At 46.7% G+C, this 18,450-nt stretch overlaps 1 protein-coding gene across 1 annotated transcript; it reads right to left on the reverse strand.

Moving 5' to 3' along the window:
* Positions 1-1,886: 1,886 nt before the first annotated feature.
* Positions 1,887-6,495, reverse strand: LOC114197061 (insulin growth factor-like family member 3). The gene is made up of 4 exons (XM_028087883.2): positions 6,447-6,495; positions 4,702-4,752; positions 4,335-4,614; positions 1,887-1,996 (listed from the first exon to the last, which is right to left on the reverse strand). Exons 1-4 carry the CDS (start codon positions 6,493-6,495, stop codon positions 1,981-1,983), a joined length of 396 nt encoding a protein of 131 aa, XP_027943684.1. The 3' UTR covers positions 1,887-1,980.
* Between the last annotated feature and the right edge of the window lie 11,955 nt (positions 6,496-18,450).

Here is an 18,450-nt window from a genome sequence, read left to right on the forward strand (position 1 = left end):
TGATTTCTTTTGGCGGCCCCGGGACTCAGTGTCAGGTCGCTGCCGCCTCTGGGGCGTCAGGCCTCCAAGTTCTGCGTCTCTGGAAGGGAGTCCGGAGAATCGTGCCTCGTGCAGCGCACCTGGCCAGGTTACACAGGTGCATCTTCCACGGGGCAGGAGCCAGCGTGCACCCCTTTATCCAGGCCGAGATCCCAAATCACACACGTGGGGTTCGGCCCCCATAAGCCGCGTCTGCCCCGTCAAGGCCCTGGCGTCCCCAGGCAAGTAGCCTGCGCTTTGGAAAAGCCATGGCACCTCCTTGGCTGGCAGGGGCCCACCGGCTGCAGCTGCATGGACATCTGTGTGACGCCCGCCAGCCTAGCTGCCGCTGGATTTGGGTTGCTGACTGTTCAAGGTTGATAAGGAACCTGGATGTGCAAACGGAACCGAGGCGCTTGCCCTCCTCAAAGGAAGGTCAGGTGAGAGATATGTGTCTGTGTTGAAGCCAAAATGCACCCCGGAGGGAAAGAAGCAGCTTTAAGTATTTGCAAAGCCCGGGGGTGTCAGGGCTAGACCACCATGATGGTCCTCGGGGAGGAGAACTTCAGTGCCCCCGTCTCGGAACTCCCTGAGCTTTACTGTCATCCCTCCCCCAGCTCCTTCAGCGATAGGTTCAGAAACTAAGCAGACTGGGAGAAGATTCATAAAAGTGTCGGGGGGGAGAAAAAAGTAAAAGGTGCCCACATTCCTTCCTCGGTTTCAGCCTTCCACTTTTCCTGCGGGGCAGAGCTAGGAGGGAGAAAATGTAACTTTCAATCAAGATGGTTGTTTTCACTTTTACATACTTCTGGACATTTTACTTTTTTTTTTTTTTTTTTTTTTAGAGTGAGAGAGAGAGGGCCCGTGGGGCAGAGGAAGAGGGAGAGAGAGAGAATCCCAAGCAGGCTCCACACCCAGTGTGGGGCTGGATGCCGGGCTTGATCGCACAACCCTGAGGTCAAGACCTGAGCGGAAAGCAAGAGTTGGATGGTTAACCGACTGAGCCACCCAGGTGCCTCTGAACATTTTAAATTGGTCAGAGGAGGATGTTTATTAAATAAAAGGGACCAGGAAATTTCATGGGATTTGATCTTTTTATCCAGGGGCAGGGGAAAAACTAGCACTACAGAAAAATACGTAAAAGGAAAGAGGTGTGAAGAAAAAAGCCGCTTGTAATTATATTCCGCGAGTCATGCTTTGTTCATTGAAATGATCCCATTTAAATGTTTTTTTTTCAGCTTTATTGAGGGATAATTGACAAATGTACTGTGTATGTTTAAAGTATTCAGTATGATAATTTCATACGCATATATTTTGTGGAATTATTACCAAGGTCAAGATAACGCATTCATCACCTTACAGAATTAACTTTTTTGTGTGTTGTTGGTGTGGGAAACAAAGGCAAAGAAAAAATTAAATCTCCTTACTGCCCACCCCCACCAAGGTGTGTTGGGAGTTATACTCCCAAGCACTGGCCCATTGTATACACTGAAAAATTCATGACTGAATTTTTACTAAACAGTAAAAACCCCTTAGGGTCCTGGAAACCTTGTTTACAAAATACCTTGGAAGTTTGTGCTGTCGGTAACCCCCTTCCAACTTGAAAGTTTATCATCAGTTTCCTGTCACAACCCCAGTGAAGCTCTTTCTGCCCCCGGGGCCTGTCCCCGTGCTTTTAGAATTCTTTCTTGGCCCTTGACTCTGAACCCTGACATTTTCTACATCATTGTTAGCTTTAAAAATAGACTCAGCCAGTTATTTTGTCAGCAAAAGATGGGTTTATTGGAGGAACACAGGAAAACTGCAATCCCAGACAAACAAGCTGTGGCCGAACCACCGGCAAGTTTGGAATTCCAAGAGTGGTGGCTTCTCCCTGAGGGAGCTGTTGCTTGGAGGGATGAGGAAAGCCGCTTCCTTCCCCCTGTGAATGGTATCCTCCTTCGAGTTCAAGATCATGCAAGGTCAAGTCCGTCTCTTCCTGTTGGGTGTGCAATTGACTATGAGTGGTAGGTGGTGAGAGCTCCCCCTGCCCAAACCTTCCCACTTCATTGTAATGAGGTTTGCCATTACTAATTTTCACCACCTACATTTATATTGTGGGGCTGTTACTAAGAAACTAACACATTCATCACCTCACATAGCAAACCTTAGTGTTTTTTGAGACTGCTTAAGATCTGCTCACAGCAACTTTCAAGTATATAATACCATATATATTATTAACTACCATCACCATACTGTACATGAGATCCTCAGAACTTACTTCTTTTTTAAAGATTTTATTTATGACACTTTTTTTTTTTTAAGATTTTACTTATGAGAGAGGGAGGGAGCACAAGCCAGAGCGGAGAGGCAGGGGTAGAAGCAGACTCCCCGCTGAGCAGGGAGCCTGATGTGGGGCTCGATCCCAGGACCCAAGATCATGACCTGAAGGCAGATGCTTAACCGACTGAGCCACCCAGCCGTTCCCCTCAGAACTTATTCTTATAGCAGAAAGTGTGTAGTCTTTAACCTCTCTCTTCATTTCTTCCTCCTCCCAGCCCGTGGCACCCACCATTCTACCTATGCTCTGTGTCTATGAAATCAGCTTTTTGTTGTTGTCATATATTCTACGTATAAGTGATATTATACACTATTTGTCTTTCTCTGTTTGGCTTCCTGCATTTGGCATAAAGCCTTCCTGGTTCATTGATGTTGTCACAAATGGCAAGATTTCCCCTTTTTATGGCTGAACAATACTCTGCTGTATTTATAATGTCTCCCACATTTTCTTTTTTTTTCTTTCTTTCTTTCTTTTTTTTTATTCATGAGACACAGAGAGAGAGGCAGAGGGAGAAGCAGGCTCCCAAGGAGCAGGGAGCCCGATGCGGGACTCGATCCCAGGACCCTGGGATCATGACCTGAGCCGAAGGCAGACGCTTAACGACTGAGCCACCCAGGCGCCCTCTCCCACATTTTCTTTATCTGTTCTTCTGTCGATGGGTGTTTAGGTTGCTGGGTATGGATGTCTTGGCTACTGTGAATAATGCCACAGCAAACATGGATGTGTGGCTGTCTCTCAGGGGTGTGCCACTGTCTCTTCAAGGTAGTGATTTCGTCTCATTTGGGTATGTAATGTCGACATTAGAAATGTTATTTTACCAGCCTGTCTCCCCACCGCCCATTTTTTTTTTCAGGAATAGCAGAGATTTAGAATCTGAAACACACAAGCCATGGCAAAACCACAGGCAAGTCCAGAAAGGGGAGACTAATTTTTTATAGAGGAACACGGGGAGGTGGGAGGGACTGTTAGAAAGGAAAAGCCCATTGGAATACACTAGGAGTTCTGTGCGTAGTGGCTTCTCATTGCCTGACTGGGCTTTTGCCAGGACAGAATCTTCCTCTTGCTGAGGTAGTCATGTAGGCTTCTTCCAGTTGGTTCTGCGAAGGGTTGTGTATGTTGTAGCGTGAAATCTTCCTTTTCTGGGCTCCTGACTCCATTTTAAGTGACGTTTGCTTTATCCAGTTTCAGAGGAGATTAAGCCAATAAGAAAATGAAAAGAGAGGTTTTGATTTTATAAATTCATGCAACACGAAGCCATCAGGTAGATATTCTAGAAGCTGCTTTCTAAATTTCACACGTCTTTGTTGATGTACATTCTTTTTTAATTTACTTGTTTCCATTTCAGAATACACATGCACAGTTTTCACGACAAGGGTTTTCATCTCATCCTGCTCCCCCCTGATACTCAAATTCTGAGAACCTTCCTTACAGTGCCTCCGTGGCTCAGGGAGATGGGTATTACCCCTGTTTTACAGATGAATGACTGAGGCACAAGGAGGTGAAGGTCTTGGGGGAGTCTCTGAGTGTCCCCAGATGGGCAGCCCAGGGCCCAGCACAGGGTCAGCTTCTCTGTTTTCCTGCCTACCCTGCAGGAACTGGGGGGAAGCTAGCGATGTAGACTGGGGTCTTTGCTAGCATGTGGAAAACATCACATTTTCATAAGGAGCTCGTCTAGAAAAGTTTCCTTTGGCCACAGAGCAAGAAAAATTAGGAAATTATGAGACACAGGCAAGGAAGAGTGGGAAGATTCCAGAAATGGCCGGAGGTAAAACAACAGGTTGTGGGGAGGGGGTGGTCTGGCTGGCTCAGTTGTTAGAGTGTGCGGCTCTTGATCTCGGGGTCGTGAGTTTGAGCCCCGCATTGGGTGTAGAGATTGCTTGAATAAACTTAAAAAAAAAAATTAAACAAGAACGACAACAGGACAGGGGATCCTCTTGTGACCCTCTGCGTACCTCATCCCTCCTTCCCTCAGCCACGAGCAGTTAGGGGCCATTACCTGGGGCAGTTTCTGGAGGTAGGGGATGAGAAGCACCGGGACTTGACACCCAGGACCTTCAATTTCACGACAAACTTCTGGGGGCCAAAGGACTCAGGACAGCAGAGTTCAAAGCAGGGCCAGAAGGTGCAGTTGGGGCCACAAAGGCGAGTCCGATTCAGAGGCAGGATGGTGTCGTCATCACAGCACTGCTCCACGGGGTTGTAGATCTGGTCCCCACACCTGGGGGCAGGCTGGCACAGCCACGGCCCTGAGGCCGTGGGGGCATTTGGCGGAGACACTGATGGTGTGGGTCCAAGGAAGACCAGACACCCACTTTCTGAGGGCAGCCTCCTCCCTCCCCATTCTTCCCGATCCTTGTCCTGACCTGTGACCACTTTTGCACACTGGAGGAGGAAGATTGTTAGGCAGACAGGACCTGTGGGAAAAAGAAGGGCGGGGGGCTCTTTTATGGTTCTCGGAAGTTCCAGCATTTGGGGGCTTCCTGCACACACAATGCCAAACAATTCTGAGACGCCAGCAGGGTGTCTGAGACTTCAACTCCAGTCTGCGGCTGTCTACGCAGAGATAGAATCAGAGTCTTAACAGGTTATGGGCTCAGTCCTACAATGCTGTGCTCCACTCCCCACCGCAGATGCTAGTCACAAGCCCCAGGCTGTTACCTGTGCTTCTGACCCACTGGCTACAGATTGGAGTTTCCAGCCAATCCTGCTCCCCCCCTAATACTCAAATCCTGAGAATCTTCCTTACAGTGCCTCAGTGGCTCAGGGAGATGGGTATTATCCCTGTTTTACAGATGAATGACTGAGGCACAAGGAAATGAAGGTCTTGGGGGAGTCTCTGAGTGTCCCAAGATGGGCAGCCCAGGGCCCAGCATAGGATCAGCTTCTCTGTTTTCCTGCCTACCTTCTCCTTAGGTTCTTTCAGTTTGCTAGAGGGGCTCACAGACTGAAGGGAACACCTCCTTATGTTTACTAGTTTATTAGAAGATATGATAAAAGATATAAGTCAACAGCCAGGTGAAGAGATCATAGGGTGAAGTCTGGGGAAGGGTTGTGGCACACCCATCCCTCTCCAGGGGCGCCACTCTCCCCAGAGCCCATGGATTCACCAGCCTGGAAGCCCTCCAAACCCAGTCCTTTTGGGTTTTTATGGGGGGCTTCATTGCATAATCATGACTGACAAAGTCATTGGCCATGGGCGGATTTGGTCTCTAGCCCCCTCTCTCCTCCCAGGAGCTAGGGAAGGTGGGAATGAAATTTCCACTCCTTCATTCACAGGGTTGGGCCTCCTGGCTACCGGCACCCATTCTTGGGTGGGGTCCAAAAGTTACCTTCATTAATAACAAGACACCCATTTTACCTTTACGGTTCTGAGTCATTTTCCCAAACTGTGAAGACCAAATATATCTGAGGACTATATTTTGGTTATCTGAATGACCAAATACATATTTCTTATAAATCATTATATGGCTAGGTGGAGCATGGGGCAGAGAAAGTGGCCATGGGGTCCTCAGGGAAGGCAGGTGAGTATGGAAGAAGCCACAGGTTAAGTTTATTTAAAGGTGCGTCTGCAAGGGAGTTAGCTCAGCCAGGCCCTGAGTAGCTGGGGCTGCCCAGGGGGAGGGGCATTCAGGGAAGACTGAGTCCTCAGCCTTGGCTCCCAGAGAGAAGGTTTCTGGTTTGTTAAAGAAGGGACCTGTTTGTCAGAGATGCTTCTGAGGTTCCCAGAGGTGGGGAGGAGCAGGGGATGATGTTGAGGTTTGGGAGCTGCGCTGGGGTTGGGGTGAGATGATGGTAGCATTTGGGGGTCCTCCTTACCCAAGATGGAGCTTCGTGGTGTCATCACTTCTGAAGAGGCTCTAGGACAGTGAAGGAGGGCGATCGAGTCTGGAACTTTATTGTAGACAGCTGCCCCAGACTTCGTCACCGGTTTCTGATTGAGCCGTTCTGATCAGGCCACCCTCAGCTCTCCAGTGGATTCTAATGGAATCACCAGCAGATAGTTGCTTTAGGAGGGGACTAACTGGTCTGCGCTTAGGAGTGTGAATTCCTGAAAACAGAGTGTCACAGACTGACTCATTGCTGCTTCCGGGACTACTTCACGTTTCACCTGGCTGCCGCTCGGCCTCAGCCCAGTTGAACTTCTCAGCACTATGCATCCTGGGCACTGAGGAGAGTGAAGACTTCACCATAGCAACACCCGTTCCACATCCCAGGGCCCAGCTCCATCCACATCCCTGATTCAGTTTCCCAGCTCGTGCCCAGTGCCGTATATATCTTGGTTCCCACTCCAAACTTAATTCTCTAAAATCTTTTTAGATTTTATTTTATTTAAATGCAATTAATTAACATATAGTGTATTATTCATTTCAGAGGTAGAGTTCAGTGATTCATCAGTTGGATATAACATTCAGTGCTCATTACATTACTTGGCCTCCTTAATATGCATCACCCAGTTACCTCATCCCCTACCCACCCCCTCCAGCAACCCTCAGTTTGTTTCCTAGAGTTAAGAGTTTCTCATGGTTTGTCTCCCTCTCTGATTTCGTCTGATTTTATTTTTCCCTCCCTTCCCCAATGATCTGTTTTGTTTCTTAGAAATTCCACATATGAATGAAATCATATGATATGTCTTTCTCTGACTGACTTATTTCGCTTAGCATAATACCCTCTAGTTCCATCCATGTTGTTGCAAATGGCAAGATTTCATTTGTTGATGGCTGAGTAATACTTCATTGTGTATACGTGTGTGTGTGTGTATATGTATACACATATATATGTATATACCACATCATCTTTATCCATATTTCTGTCAGTGGGCATCTGGGCTCTTTCCATAGTTTGGCTATTGTGGACATTGCTGCTATAAACGTTGGGGTGCAGGTGCCCCTTTGGATCACTATGTTTGTATTAACTTCATTTTACAGGGGAGGAAAAGGAAGGAAAGATGCGTGCCCGCTGTCATGCAGGTGGTAGGGGCATAATCAGGAGTCTAACCAGACCTGGCTACTCTGAAGACAGGTACCCTATCCTCTTCATTCTGGGATGTCACTGTCCCCTCGGCCTGCTCTGGTTCAGCTCATCCAGGCCCTTTCATTATCATCACTTATCAGTCATCACTCACCTGGGGACAAACAGTGCTTCCCCTCTCTCCCCAACAAGGCAGGTAGTGGGATCTTCTGAAGTACCAATATGAACCAGTTCCTCTCCTGCTTACACCCGTCCAGGATCCCCAGGGCCTTAGGTTGGCATTCAGACCCCTCACCGTGGCTTGTAGGCTCTTTGTCATCTGATCCCTGCTGATCTCTCCCCTTCTGATGGTTCCCACTCATGCCATACTCTTTCTTCTCGGATTTCTCCAAGCCAACCCCTCACCCTGGAATGCCAGCTTCTCTGCCACTTCCATTTGCCAGTAAATTTTCATTATGCATTCCAACAATACCCTGCACTTGGCTGGATTAATGCCTGTCCACTGACCACTCCTTCTGTGTCCTGTCCTGTGCTGGGGGCCTGGCAGGGACCATGACATCCTTGGTCCTGTCTTTCTGGGGCTCACAGTACCTGGGGAGGACAGACCCATCCCAAGACAGTGACAGCCACGGGTGGGTACCATGGGGGAGTCCAGAGGGTTAGGGAGGACTTCTGGAAGAGCCATGGGATCAGCATAAGCAAAGGCGTTGGGGATAGAGTAAAGGGGACTTGGGACTCGAAGGTGTTGCACCGGGTCAGGGATTACCCATGGGCTGAATACTCAGTGAGGCTCCAGGGCGTGTGGTGGGGACATGGGCTGTGACCAGGCCACCCAGCCCCAGTCCCTGCTGAAATGGAGGTCACACACCAATGGGGAAGAATGCTAAAAACAAAAGAAGCAAAAACAGACAAGCAAATGATAAAACAATCAGAGATTGTAATAGGAGCTAAGAAATCACATGACTGTTGAGAAAAAGCAGTGGGGGAGACCTAGGAAGCTGACATGGTAGAGGAAGACCCAGAGGAGTGTTACTTCAGAGAGATCTGAAGAAGCCAGCTGTGGAAAGGGAGTTCCGGGCAGAGGGAACGGAACAGCAAGAATGAAGTCCCAAAGTCTGGTTTGTCTACTCTGGGGTGGAGTGAAGGGTGGGGTTGTGTGGGGAGAGGCAGGGGACCACGGAACTATGTAGGCCATGGGAAGGAGTAATAATCAGTTATGATGTTTGACCACACTCCTGGCCCCGCCCTGAGCATTTTACATGCATTGCTTCATTGGATGATCACAACGGTTTTAAGGGTGGTGTTCTACCTGAATTTTAAAGAGGAGGTAACAGAGACTCAGTGGGGTTAAATCATTTGCCCAAGGTCTCACAGTGATGACGTGGCAAAGCTGGGATTTATGCTACGACTTTAGGACCCCACCTCTTGGTTACAATATCTTTAAACCTCAGGAGGTTTATTGGCTATTGTTTGGTCACCATGCTGTACCCGACACCTAGAACAGTGCCCAGCTCACTGCTCAGGACACATTTGTTAAGGGATTAAGTGAACTCCTTGCGTTTTATGGAGAAGGAAATTAAGGTTAGATACATAAAGGTTTCCAGATGATACATGGTCATAAAACAGTGTCAGGATTTGAATTTGGGACTGCCTTATTCCAAAATTCTGGCTACACTGTCCCAGTGGGGAGCATTGTTTCCTCAGGGTAATCCCACTAATGGCAAGGCCCTCTGGTTCTTCCTCAGGGTAGAGGTCACCATCCAGATCACCCAAAAGAGGCCCCCTTGGGCCACAGCAAAGGTAAAGGTCGAGGAACAGAGTCGGGGGCTGAGGCCCCCTCCAGTGACCACAACAGGAAGCTGCCGAGAAGCTGGAAGACATAGCCCCCGTGCTAGGTACCACCCCACCTTTACTCCAGAGCCTCAGGCAGCAAGCCCTCTGCGGAGCAGACCATCTAGAAGGACCTGGGAGGGGCGGAATCTCTGGAAGCCCCAGGCCACCAATAATGTGATAGCCATTGAAAGTGACATCCTGAAATTTTTTTTGTTCAAAATGCTTCACTGGGAGCAGAAGGGTTTTTCGGCTAAAGCAAACGGCATATAGGGAGGTGGGGGTTTTCAGCATGGATCTTTGTGTGTGTGTGTGTGTGTGTGTGTGTGTGTGTGTGTTAATTTTGATTTAAAAAAAATGTCGCACTGGGCGCCTGAGTGGCTCAGTTGGTTAAGCGACTGCCTTCGGCTCAGGTCATGATCCTGGAGTCCCGGGATGGAGTCCCACATCGGGCTTCCTGCTCAGCGGGGAGTCTGCCTCTCCCTCTGACCCTCCCCCCTCTCATGCTCTCTCTTTCTCTCTCATTCTCTCTCTCAAATAAATAAATAAATAAAACCTTAAAAAAAAGTGTCACACTAATGTATTACTTATCTTGATCATGGAGGTTTTCTGCGACACCTTCTGAAATTTTGCACACAAGGTATATAACCGCAATTCTTTCAGTAGACCTCAATTACTTCTGTTACTAAATTATGCTCGTCCTGACCCTGCTGCGAAGCATTCTAGAATTATGTTGAACATGAGCTCTACAGTTAGTTTGGATTCAAATCCTGGTTCTGTTTCTCACTGGCTTTGTGGTCCTGGGCAAGCTGCTTAACTTCACTGTGCTTCGTTCAATTTTCTTATCTATAAGTTTGCAATAAGAATTAGCACCCAACATAACTCTTTGTTTCGACAATAAAATAAGGTAACACACATAAGAAAATTTGGGTAATTATCTCATAACATACTATGTGCTTGATCCATGTTAACCATTAGTCTTACAGAAATAGTTTCATGAATTTATTACTTCCCTGCCAGCAGCCAATTTGTTGTTTCAAACTCTTCTGTGGGGACGCCTAGGTGGCTCAGTCGGTTAAGCGTCTGCCTTCGGCTCAGGTCCTGATCCCAGGGTCCTGGGATCGAGGCTCACATCATGCTCCCTGCTCAGCGGGAAGCCTGCTGGTCTCTGCTGAGTGTCCCCTCCTCTGCCTGATCTTCCAGAACTTGACCTCATGTGTCTGCTCTTGTTCATGGGCCCATGTCTGGTCCGGAGGGGTCTCCCCCACCCTCCCATCTCTGCTCAGAAATACTAGGGGCTGCAGGCCCCTGGTCAGGGCAACCTTCTCTCTTTTGGTCCACCATACGGTACCTACGCGGAAACCTGCCTTTTAAGTTTTCCAGCTGCAAGTCAGATAGTAATACGCTATGTCCTAGGAGCACATATTAAGTTCTTAAAGTCCATGGGCACCTTGAAGGTCCCTCTCTAGGCTTCAGTGGACAGAGAAGCAACCTGCCAGCCCTCCCCTTTTGGGACTCACACACAACACCGACAGCTTTCTCCAGAATTCCTCCCTTATCCCCAGCTTCCTCTTCTTCTGTGCTCCCAAACTGAATAAAGAACCCTTTCGTGGTTTCCTATCATATTTAAAATAGAATTCAAATTCTGACCACTGCCCCAGAGGCTTCTGGGAGTTTCCTCATGCCCATTGCCCCTGGCTGTCTCCTACCCTCTGCTTTTCCTGCTCTGACTAGCCTGGCCTCCTCCCTGCTTCTTATAACATGCCAGGAAAATATACTGATGTGCTCTGTGATGAGTGACCACTTGACACCAGCTGTATGCATTGGACTCTGTAATATTGTGTACATTTGGAAGTTTTCCTAATAAAGATGTTTTTTCATGTCAATAACAAGAGCATCCCCATCCTACAGCCATTGCATGATGAACCAAGTAAGTTCCCAAATATCAAGAACACAACAGAATAACTGGTCCGTAGATGTTGGGTGTTGCTGTGACAGGTGTTATTGTGATCCCCTCAGCTCCCCATCTGCTGTCAGAAACAACCCCCAAACTGTGTCTTTGTCTCAAGAACAAGGAAACCTGAGGCTGGCAGCGAGCCAACCCCTTTCTGCTCTCATCTGTGAAGAGAGTCCCCTCGCCGCACTCTCGCCAACAGAGGTCTCAGTTTTTTTTGTTTTTTGTTTTTTAGATTTTATTTATTTGACAGAGAGAGACAGCGAGAGAGGAAACACAAGCAAGGGGGAGTGGGAGAGGGAGAAGCAGGCCTCCCGCTGAGCAGGGACCCCCCCCCCCGATGCGGGGCTGGATCCCAGAACCCTGGGATCATGACCTGAGCTGAAGGCAGATGCTTAATGACTGAGCCACCCAGGCGCCCCCAGAGGTCTCAGTTTTTCCACCTGCTCACCACCAGCCAGCCAAAGGCCACCTCTCTCCACCTCGTGTCCTCTGCTGGCCCAGTTATCATTGCCTTCTGGGGCTGCAAGACTCCCACCTGTAGAGCTGAGCAGGCAGAGATCAGAAATCATTCTAGTGGTCCTGGTGGCTTGACAGATGGACATCATACTGAACCACCAGGCACAGGTATCTCCCATGGGGAGTGAATTAATGGGAAAAAAGAGATAACTTTTATAAAACCTTACATCTTTGCCATGACTGGCTGCAGCTCCGTGAGTCCACTGAGCAACTACCCCCTCGTGTTCTGACATTTTCCTAAGGTGAGCCCAGGGCCCAGCTGACCTGCATTTCCTTCTGGCCTGCATTTGTCTTGTGACTCAGCTCATCCTCCCCACAATGAGGATCTAGGGCATAGTCTTTGGAGAACTTGGACTTTCCCAATGGACAAGAAGAGGCCAAAGAGCTTCTGCTTTCTGCCCTGCAAGAAATACTGAGTCATAAAAATAGAAAAATGGCTTGCTCCTTTCTGGAAACATGGGGAGAGATTTAAGGGAATAGTTATTTCAAAAATTTACCCAGCCACATTAGGAAGTCACAAAGCAATAAGGAGACGGTTATTAGGATCAGATGCGTGTTATAAACTAAGGGGAGAATATGAGGACTTTTCACCCCTGAAGCTGGCGACAAGTTCATTCTCTTCTTTTTTGGGAAGCATTACAGGAAGAGAGGAATCAAAAAGACCCATAATTTGCATGAAAAGCTTTGCAATCTACCTGCTCCTGGAATGGGGCGTGGAGACAGTGCCTTAATTCAGCTTAGAACAAGATCCATGAGCCGCCACCCACACAACACCTTCATGAAGGGTTGGACCTCAAAGGGAAGACTGCCATCGAGAGTATGAGTGGATAATGCAGTCAATGGGGAGGGGCGGGAGGCAGCGGCAGAACGGCGGCCATGTTACTCCCCACAGAAGATTTCAGACCTTTTACAGGAGCTGGAAGGAGCAGAAAACCCTAACATCATTTTGGGGGAAAAATTGATTCCTGATATGTGATTTTTATTAACTCACAATGTACATACAGCAAAGTATACAAATCATAAGAGTATAGTGGGACGAAGTTTATTCACCCATTCTGTGATAGGGGAGGAGAAAATAATTTTCCTTCTGAGTTCTGAGCTGAGATCCCTTTCATAAAAGATTAATGAGAGAAAAACAAAAGTTTACTCACACGTACACTTCATATGTACATAGGAGATACCCAAAGGGAAAGTGGGTAACTCCCGAAGGTGACAGAGATTTCAGGATTAAATACCATCCTAACAGGGAAAGGGGAGGAGGGAGGTAGGCCTCTTAGGGGAGAGTAAATGTTTTTGTTTGTTTTTTTTTAAGATTATTTATTTTAGAGAGAGAAAGGGAGGGGTAGAGAGAGAATCTCAAGCAGACTATATGCTGAGCATGGAGCCTTACGCGGGGCTGGATCCCACAACCGTGAGATCATGACTTGAGCTGAAACCAAGAGTTGGACGCTCAACTGACTAAGCCACCCAGGTGCACCAAGAGTAAAGGATTTCTAGGAAAGCTGAATGGGCCCTAAGAAGGATAGATGGGAGGTATGATAGTTTGTGACAGTGTCTGTCTGGATTTGGTACCAACATCTTGCCTCCTCTCCTCTGGTGAGTCCATCTTTCCTGGTTGGTGAAACTCCTTTCTAACACACGAATTCCTCCTGGAGGATCTGTCTTTAGGCAGATACGTCCTTGAGTCTGTAAGTTTATGGCTTTTGCCAGGTATGGGAAATCTTCAGTCATTTTTTCATCAAAATCTTTGTCGGTTTTCCTCTTTCTCCTGTCCTTCCAGTACTCCAGTGACAGTAATGTTAGATCATTTCTTATAGGCCCAAAAGTCCCAGAGGCTCTGTTCATTTTGTTTCCCCAGTCTGTTTTCTCACTGTTGTTCTGGGTAATTGCTGTTGTTCTATCCGCAGATTGAATGAGTCTTCCCTCTGTAATCTTCATTCTGTTGTTGATCCCAGAGGTGTGGTTCTTCTTTACATCTACTTTTCTTATTTCCTGAGACTCTTTCTTTTTTTTTTTAAATTTTTTTTAAGATTATTTATTTGTTTGACAGAGAAAGACACAGCAAGAGAGGGAACACAAGCAGGGGGAGTGGGAGAGGGAGAGGCAGGCTTCCCACGAGTGGTGGTGATATCGAGTTGAGCTCAGAGAGACTGGCACAGTCCACCCTCTTGAAAAATAAGCATCTTTTTCTTTCATAACCATCTTTGACTCTTCCAAATAGAGTGGTGGTACCATTTTTCCACCTAGCGTGATAACAACTTTCTCTAACAACCTACAGACACACTCACCTTCTCCACAAAAGAGAAGTTCGAAGATGCACTCTCTGTCTCTCAGCTGATTCTCAATCCTTGGATGTACCCCTATCATTTGAGAATAGGAGGCCTGAGGATGCATGGATGCTGTGGAATGTTTAAGAAGTATAATAGTGGCTGATATATTTTTTCTGACCTATAGGATGAGTGTTGTGGAAGCCATCTTTTTTTTAAAGATTTTATTTTGGGGCGCCTGGGTGGCTCAGTCAGTTAAACATCTGCCTTTGGCTCAGGTCATGATCCCAGGACGCTGGGATCAAGTCCTCCATCAGGCTACCTGCTCAGCGGGGAGCCTGCTTCTCCCTCTCCTCCCCGCTTGCTATCTCTGTCTCTCTCTCTCAAATAAATAAATAAAATCTTTAAAAAAAAAGGATGTTATTTATTTCACACAGAGAAAGAGAGAGCGAGCACAAGAAGGGGGAGTGGCAGGCAGAGGGAGAGGGAGAAGCAGACTCACCACAGAGCAGGGAGCCCGACGCGGGGCTTGATCCCAGGACTCCAGGATCATGACCTGAGCCGAAGGCAGATACTTAACCGACTGAGCCACCCAGGCGCCCCATGAAAACCATCTTGAATCATAAGTCATATATGAACATACATGGAGTTCTGCGTGCAAGTAGTTTGAATAACACTGGGATATTAGGAAGTAGAGCTAGAAACTAATAAAATATTGCTAATGGTCTCATCTCGGTACACAACACGGTGGATAACAGAGCAGAAAACCATTGCCCGATGGCTAAATCACCTACAAAGTAAACTTTGGTAAAATACAAATTGGCAGAAGCCTTCAGAACTTAAAAAATTACCCCAAATCATACAATCCAATACAGATTGGATTTCAATGAGTTGAATTTAGTGGATTAACCTAAAGAGAGAGAGAAATCAGTATTGTTTCATTTGAATGCCACATCTATACAAAGTAAAGGCCACCACCTCTAAAAACAAAATAAATGATTTCGAAAGCAGAAAGTGGGGGGAGAAAGTGAGTAGATAATTTCAAAGTGGGTACATGAGGAAATAAATCCATATTGTTGGTAGAGCTAGAAACCGAACAGGAATAAAACCGGGAATAATTGTGCCAGGAAATGGGGGAGCGGGGGACGAGGTCTCCTTTTTGTTTGTACAATTCAGTCCTGTTCCAGTACTTGTGTTAGCACAGCCTATGCGTTATGTCTGCCTTAGAGAACTTTTTGGTGGGTTCCGATGAGAGGAAGTTAGGGAGGGAATACGCTCCTTGAATGCGTTGCCCGTGGTTTCCCCCCTAAAGTTACTTCTGGGAAGATCTCCCTAATTGTGCAAATTAAAAGGTCAGGTTTCCTTAATCCTTTCTGTTATTTAGCACTGATTTTTTTTTTTTTTTTGGTGTATTGATTTTGTAAACCACTATAGTTTTGTTTGTGATATTTTCTGTAGGATTTCTACATTCTGTTACACAGGATAATTGCCTAGAGCAGAGTTTCTCGGTGGAAGTTTTTCTTTCCTGCTTAAGTCATTTCTGGCAAAGGCTAGAAACTATCTCCTACTCCGTGTGTCTAGATTGCTCTCATTTATCATGGCTGGCCTCGAACTTATCTTATTGCCCTCATACTGGTCCTCATTCAACATTTCCCAAGACACAACTGGAATTACTACTATCCATCCCGTGTCTGGAAGCTGGAAATTTACAGGGACAAAACAACAACAAATTTAAGATTATTTTTCATTAGGAGAATATTAAGTTCAGGGGCGCCTGGGTGGCTCAGTTGGTTAAGCGTCTGCCTTCGGCTCAGGTCATGATCCCAGGGTCCTGGGATCCAGCCCCATGTCCAGCTCCCGGCTCAGCAGGGAGTCAGCTTCTCCCTCTCCCTCTGCCTCCCACCCCCAGCTCCTGTTTTCTCTCTCTCTCTCTCTCTCTCAAATGAATAAAATCTTTTTTTTTTAAAGAGAGAATATTAAGTTCCAACAAGGAAAGGGAAGAAGAAAGGATGGAGGAAACCCCCCCCCCCGAAAAACTAAAATAACCTGGAGTTTTCAGATCTGGCCCTGGTTTGCCAGGAGTGTTGTTCAGGAGCTGGGGAGCTCAGCGGTGGATCTGGGGGGCAGGGAGAGGCCAAAACCCCAGGGAGAGATGCTGGCTCCCCAGGTCCTGGCTTCATTCCTCAACCCTCTGGTGCCTGGACACCGCTCTCCCTCCTTGTGCTCCGGGATGCGCTCTGCTGATGTGTAATGGTGCATTAGTCCACGAGCGCAAATAAACCAGAGCAGATGTTTCAAAATCCAAGACAGAAAAAAACCAGTGATGAGCCAGAAATTCAAGACTGCTCACAAATATAAGGTAGTTGATGATGGATTGTTTCCAGGACAAGTGTTCTGCCAAGATTCTTGAGAGGGAAATGTCATTCCACGGGGAAAAATTAATCAGAGCTTATTTTTATCTAAACCAGGGAGCAAGTGGCAAGGAAAGCAGGCCAGTTCAACATCAGCAAGCAGCCAGATGGGTAAGTCTCTGTCACAGTGATAGAACTAGCCCACTAACGTTTACAGAGGGCTTAAAAAAAGAATTACCTCGCTGAATAAAAATTCTGAGTTTTTCCAGACTGACTTTTAGGAGCGAAACTATCCAAGGCACAGGGGTTGTATTGCTTTGCTTGGGTGAAAAAATAGAAAAAATAGAGAAAAAATTAAGGTAGGAAAAAAACAGTCATCAATGCCGTGCATTACTCCCGCAAAATTTACAAATTACGACTCATAAAAATGAGAAGGAAGAAGGGAGTCCTGCAGACAAACCAAGAAATAGGTATATCGTTTACAAGGCCTAAAACCAGAAAAAGTTCCTGTTGTACTTTGAGGAGTGTACCTAGACCAGGGTGCTGGAGGTGGGGGGATGGATGCTTCATTTTATTTCCATAGTTTGGTGCATCTTATTATTATGCTAATCTCACACATTCCTGCTGCTTCACAGAATTGTTTTGGGAGGCCAGTTCCCTGCCTGTCTTGCCTTTGGATTCCATGCAAAAGCACTTTTCAGTTGTGTGAATTAAGAAACTTAGAGTCTGGGGCATCTGGGTGGCTCAGTCGTTAAGCGTCTGCCTTCTGCTCAGGTCATGATCCCAGGGTCCTGGGATCCGGCCTCGCATCGGGCTCCCTGCTCGGCGGGAAGCCTGCTTCTCCCTCTCCCACTCCCCCTGCTTGTGTTCCCTCTCTCACTCTGTCTCTCTGTGTCAAATAAATAAATAAAATCTTAAAAGAAAAGAAAAGAAAAACTTAGAGTCAGGGGCGCCCGGCTGGCTCAGTCAGTGGATCATGAGACTTGATCTCAGGGTTGTGAGTTTGAGCCCCACGTTGGGTATAGAGATTTCTTAAAAATAAAAGCTTTAAAAAAAAAAAAGGAAGGAAAGAAAGAAAGGAAAGAAGGGAAGGAAGGGAGGGAGGGAGGAAGGAAGGAAGGAAGAAAGAGAAAAGCAATCCTTGAAGCTGAGAATTGACCCGAGTTTATCATGGTGTTTGATAGTGATGGGTTGTAGAATATCAGCATGTTGATCATTAGATGTTCAAAAAGGAATTCAGTGGGGTGCCTGGGTTAAATGTCCAGCTCTTGTGGGTCTTGATCTTAGGGCCATGAGTTCCTGTGTGTCTTTTCTTTTTAAAAACAACCAGAGAGGGGGCGGGGCCCCTGGGTGGCTCAGTGGGTTGAGCATCCACCTCTTGGCTTTGGCTCAGGTCATGATCTCAGGCTCGTGAGATTGAGCCCTGTGTTGGGCTCCATGCTCCACACGTTGTCTGCTTGAAAGATTCTGTCTCTCCCTCTCCCTCCCCTCCACCCCCCATTCTCTCGCGCTCTCTTAAATAAATAAATAAATAAAATCTTAACCAAAAAAAAGACACAAAGAAAGCTGAATACATAGGTATAAATATAGTTACCTGGGGTAAATGCAATATAAAGCAAACCAAACCAAACCACATTAATATTTAATGAAGTATAATTCAAAGCTATAATTTTCCAATGGGACAAAAGAAGCTTTTCAGTTTGCTGAGTCCAATTCCTGAGTAAGATCTACCAACACTAACAAGTCCCTAATCTGAAAGTGTTTATAAAAACAAAAACCGATTCCCCTTTACAATTAGATAAAAAACAAAACAAAAGTGTACCAAGACTTTTAAAAAACTCTGCCTAAAAAACAATTGGGTCATTAAAAAGGGTATCGGTACAGGAACATTATTCGCCTGGGTTGGAGAGAGAACATTGTAAGGGGACAGGCTTCGGGTCAAGCAGAACACAGTGGTCTAGAAGCTTTCACTAAGAAAAGGTTTCTTTTTGTCAGTTCTCTCTGCAGTGTACAGTGGATTACAGTGTAGACCGCAGTGGAGGCTGCATTCAGAAGTAGCTTCCAGAGCTTTCAAGGCTGCAATCTTTCTTTTGCACATTCCTCAGCAAAGTGTGAGGCAAGAAACTACCTTGACGTTCCACCGCAGCCTTTTCCCATTGGTCACCTCACACACAAACATGGGGATCGCTTGAGTGTCAGCCTTTTTAAAAAAATGAATCTTGA

Source organism: Eumetopias jubatus, unplaced genomic scaffold (assembly GCF_037043125.1).
Source record: "Eumetopias jubatus isolate StellerSeaLion01/CBP00866 unplaced genomic scaffold, mEumJub1_p1.0 scaffold_10, whole genome shotgun sequence".
In the NCBI taxonomy this organism is placed as follows: domain Eukaryota; kingdom Metazoa; phylum Chordata; class Mammalia; order Carnivora; family Otariidae; genus Eumetopias; species Eumetopias jubatus.

Excerpts from the sequence above, each read along its gene's own strand:
- LOC114197061 (XM_028087883.2), bottom strand. The coding sequence starts at position 6,495 with ATGCATAGTGCTGAGAAGTTCAACTGGGCTGAGGCCGAGCGGCAGCCA. Across the intron at positions 4,753-6,446 it reads TGAGGCCGAGCGGCAGCCAG|GTCCTGTCTGCCTAACAATC; the intron begins GTGAAACGTGAA and ends TTTTTCCCACAG. Across the intron at positions 4,615-4,701 it reads GTGTGCAAAAGTGGTCACAG|TGTCTCCGCCAAATGCCCCC; the intron begins GTCAGGACAAGG and ends CCACACCATCAG.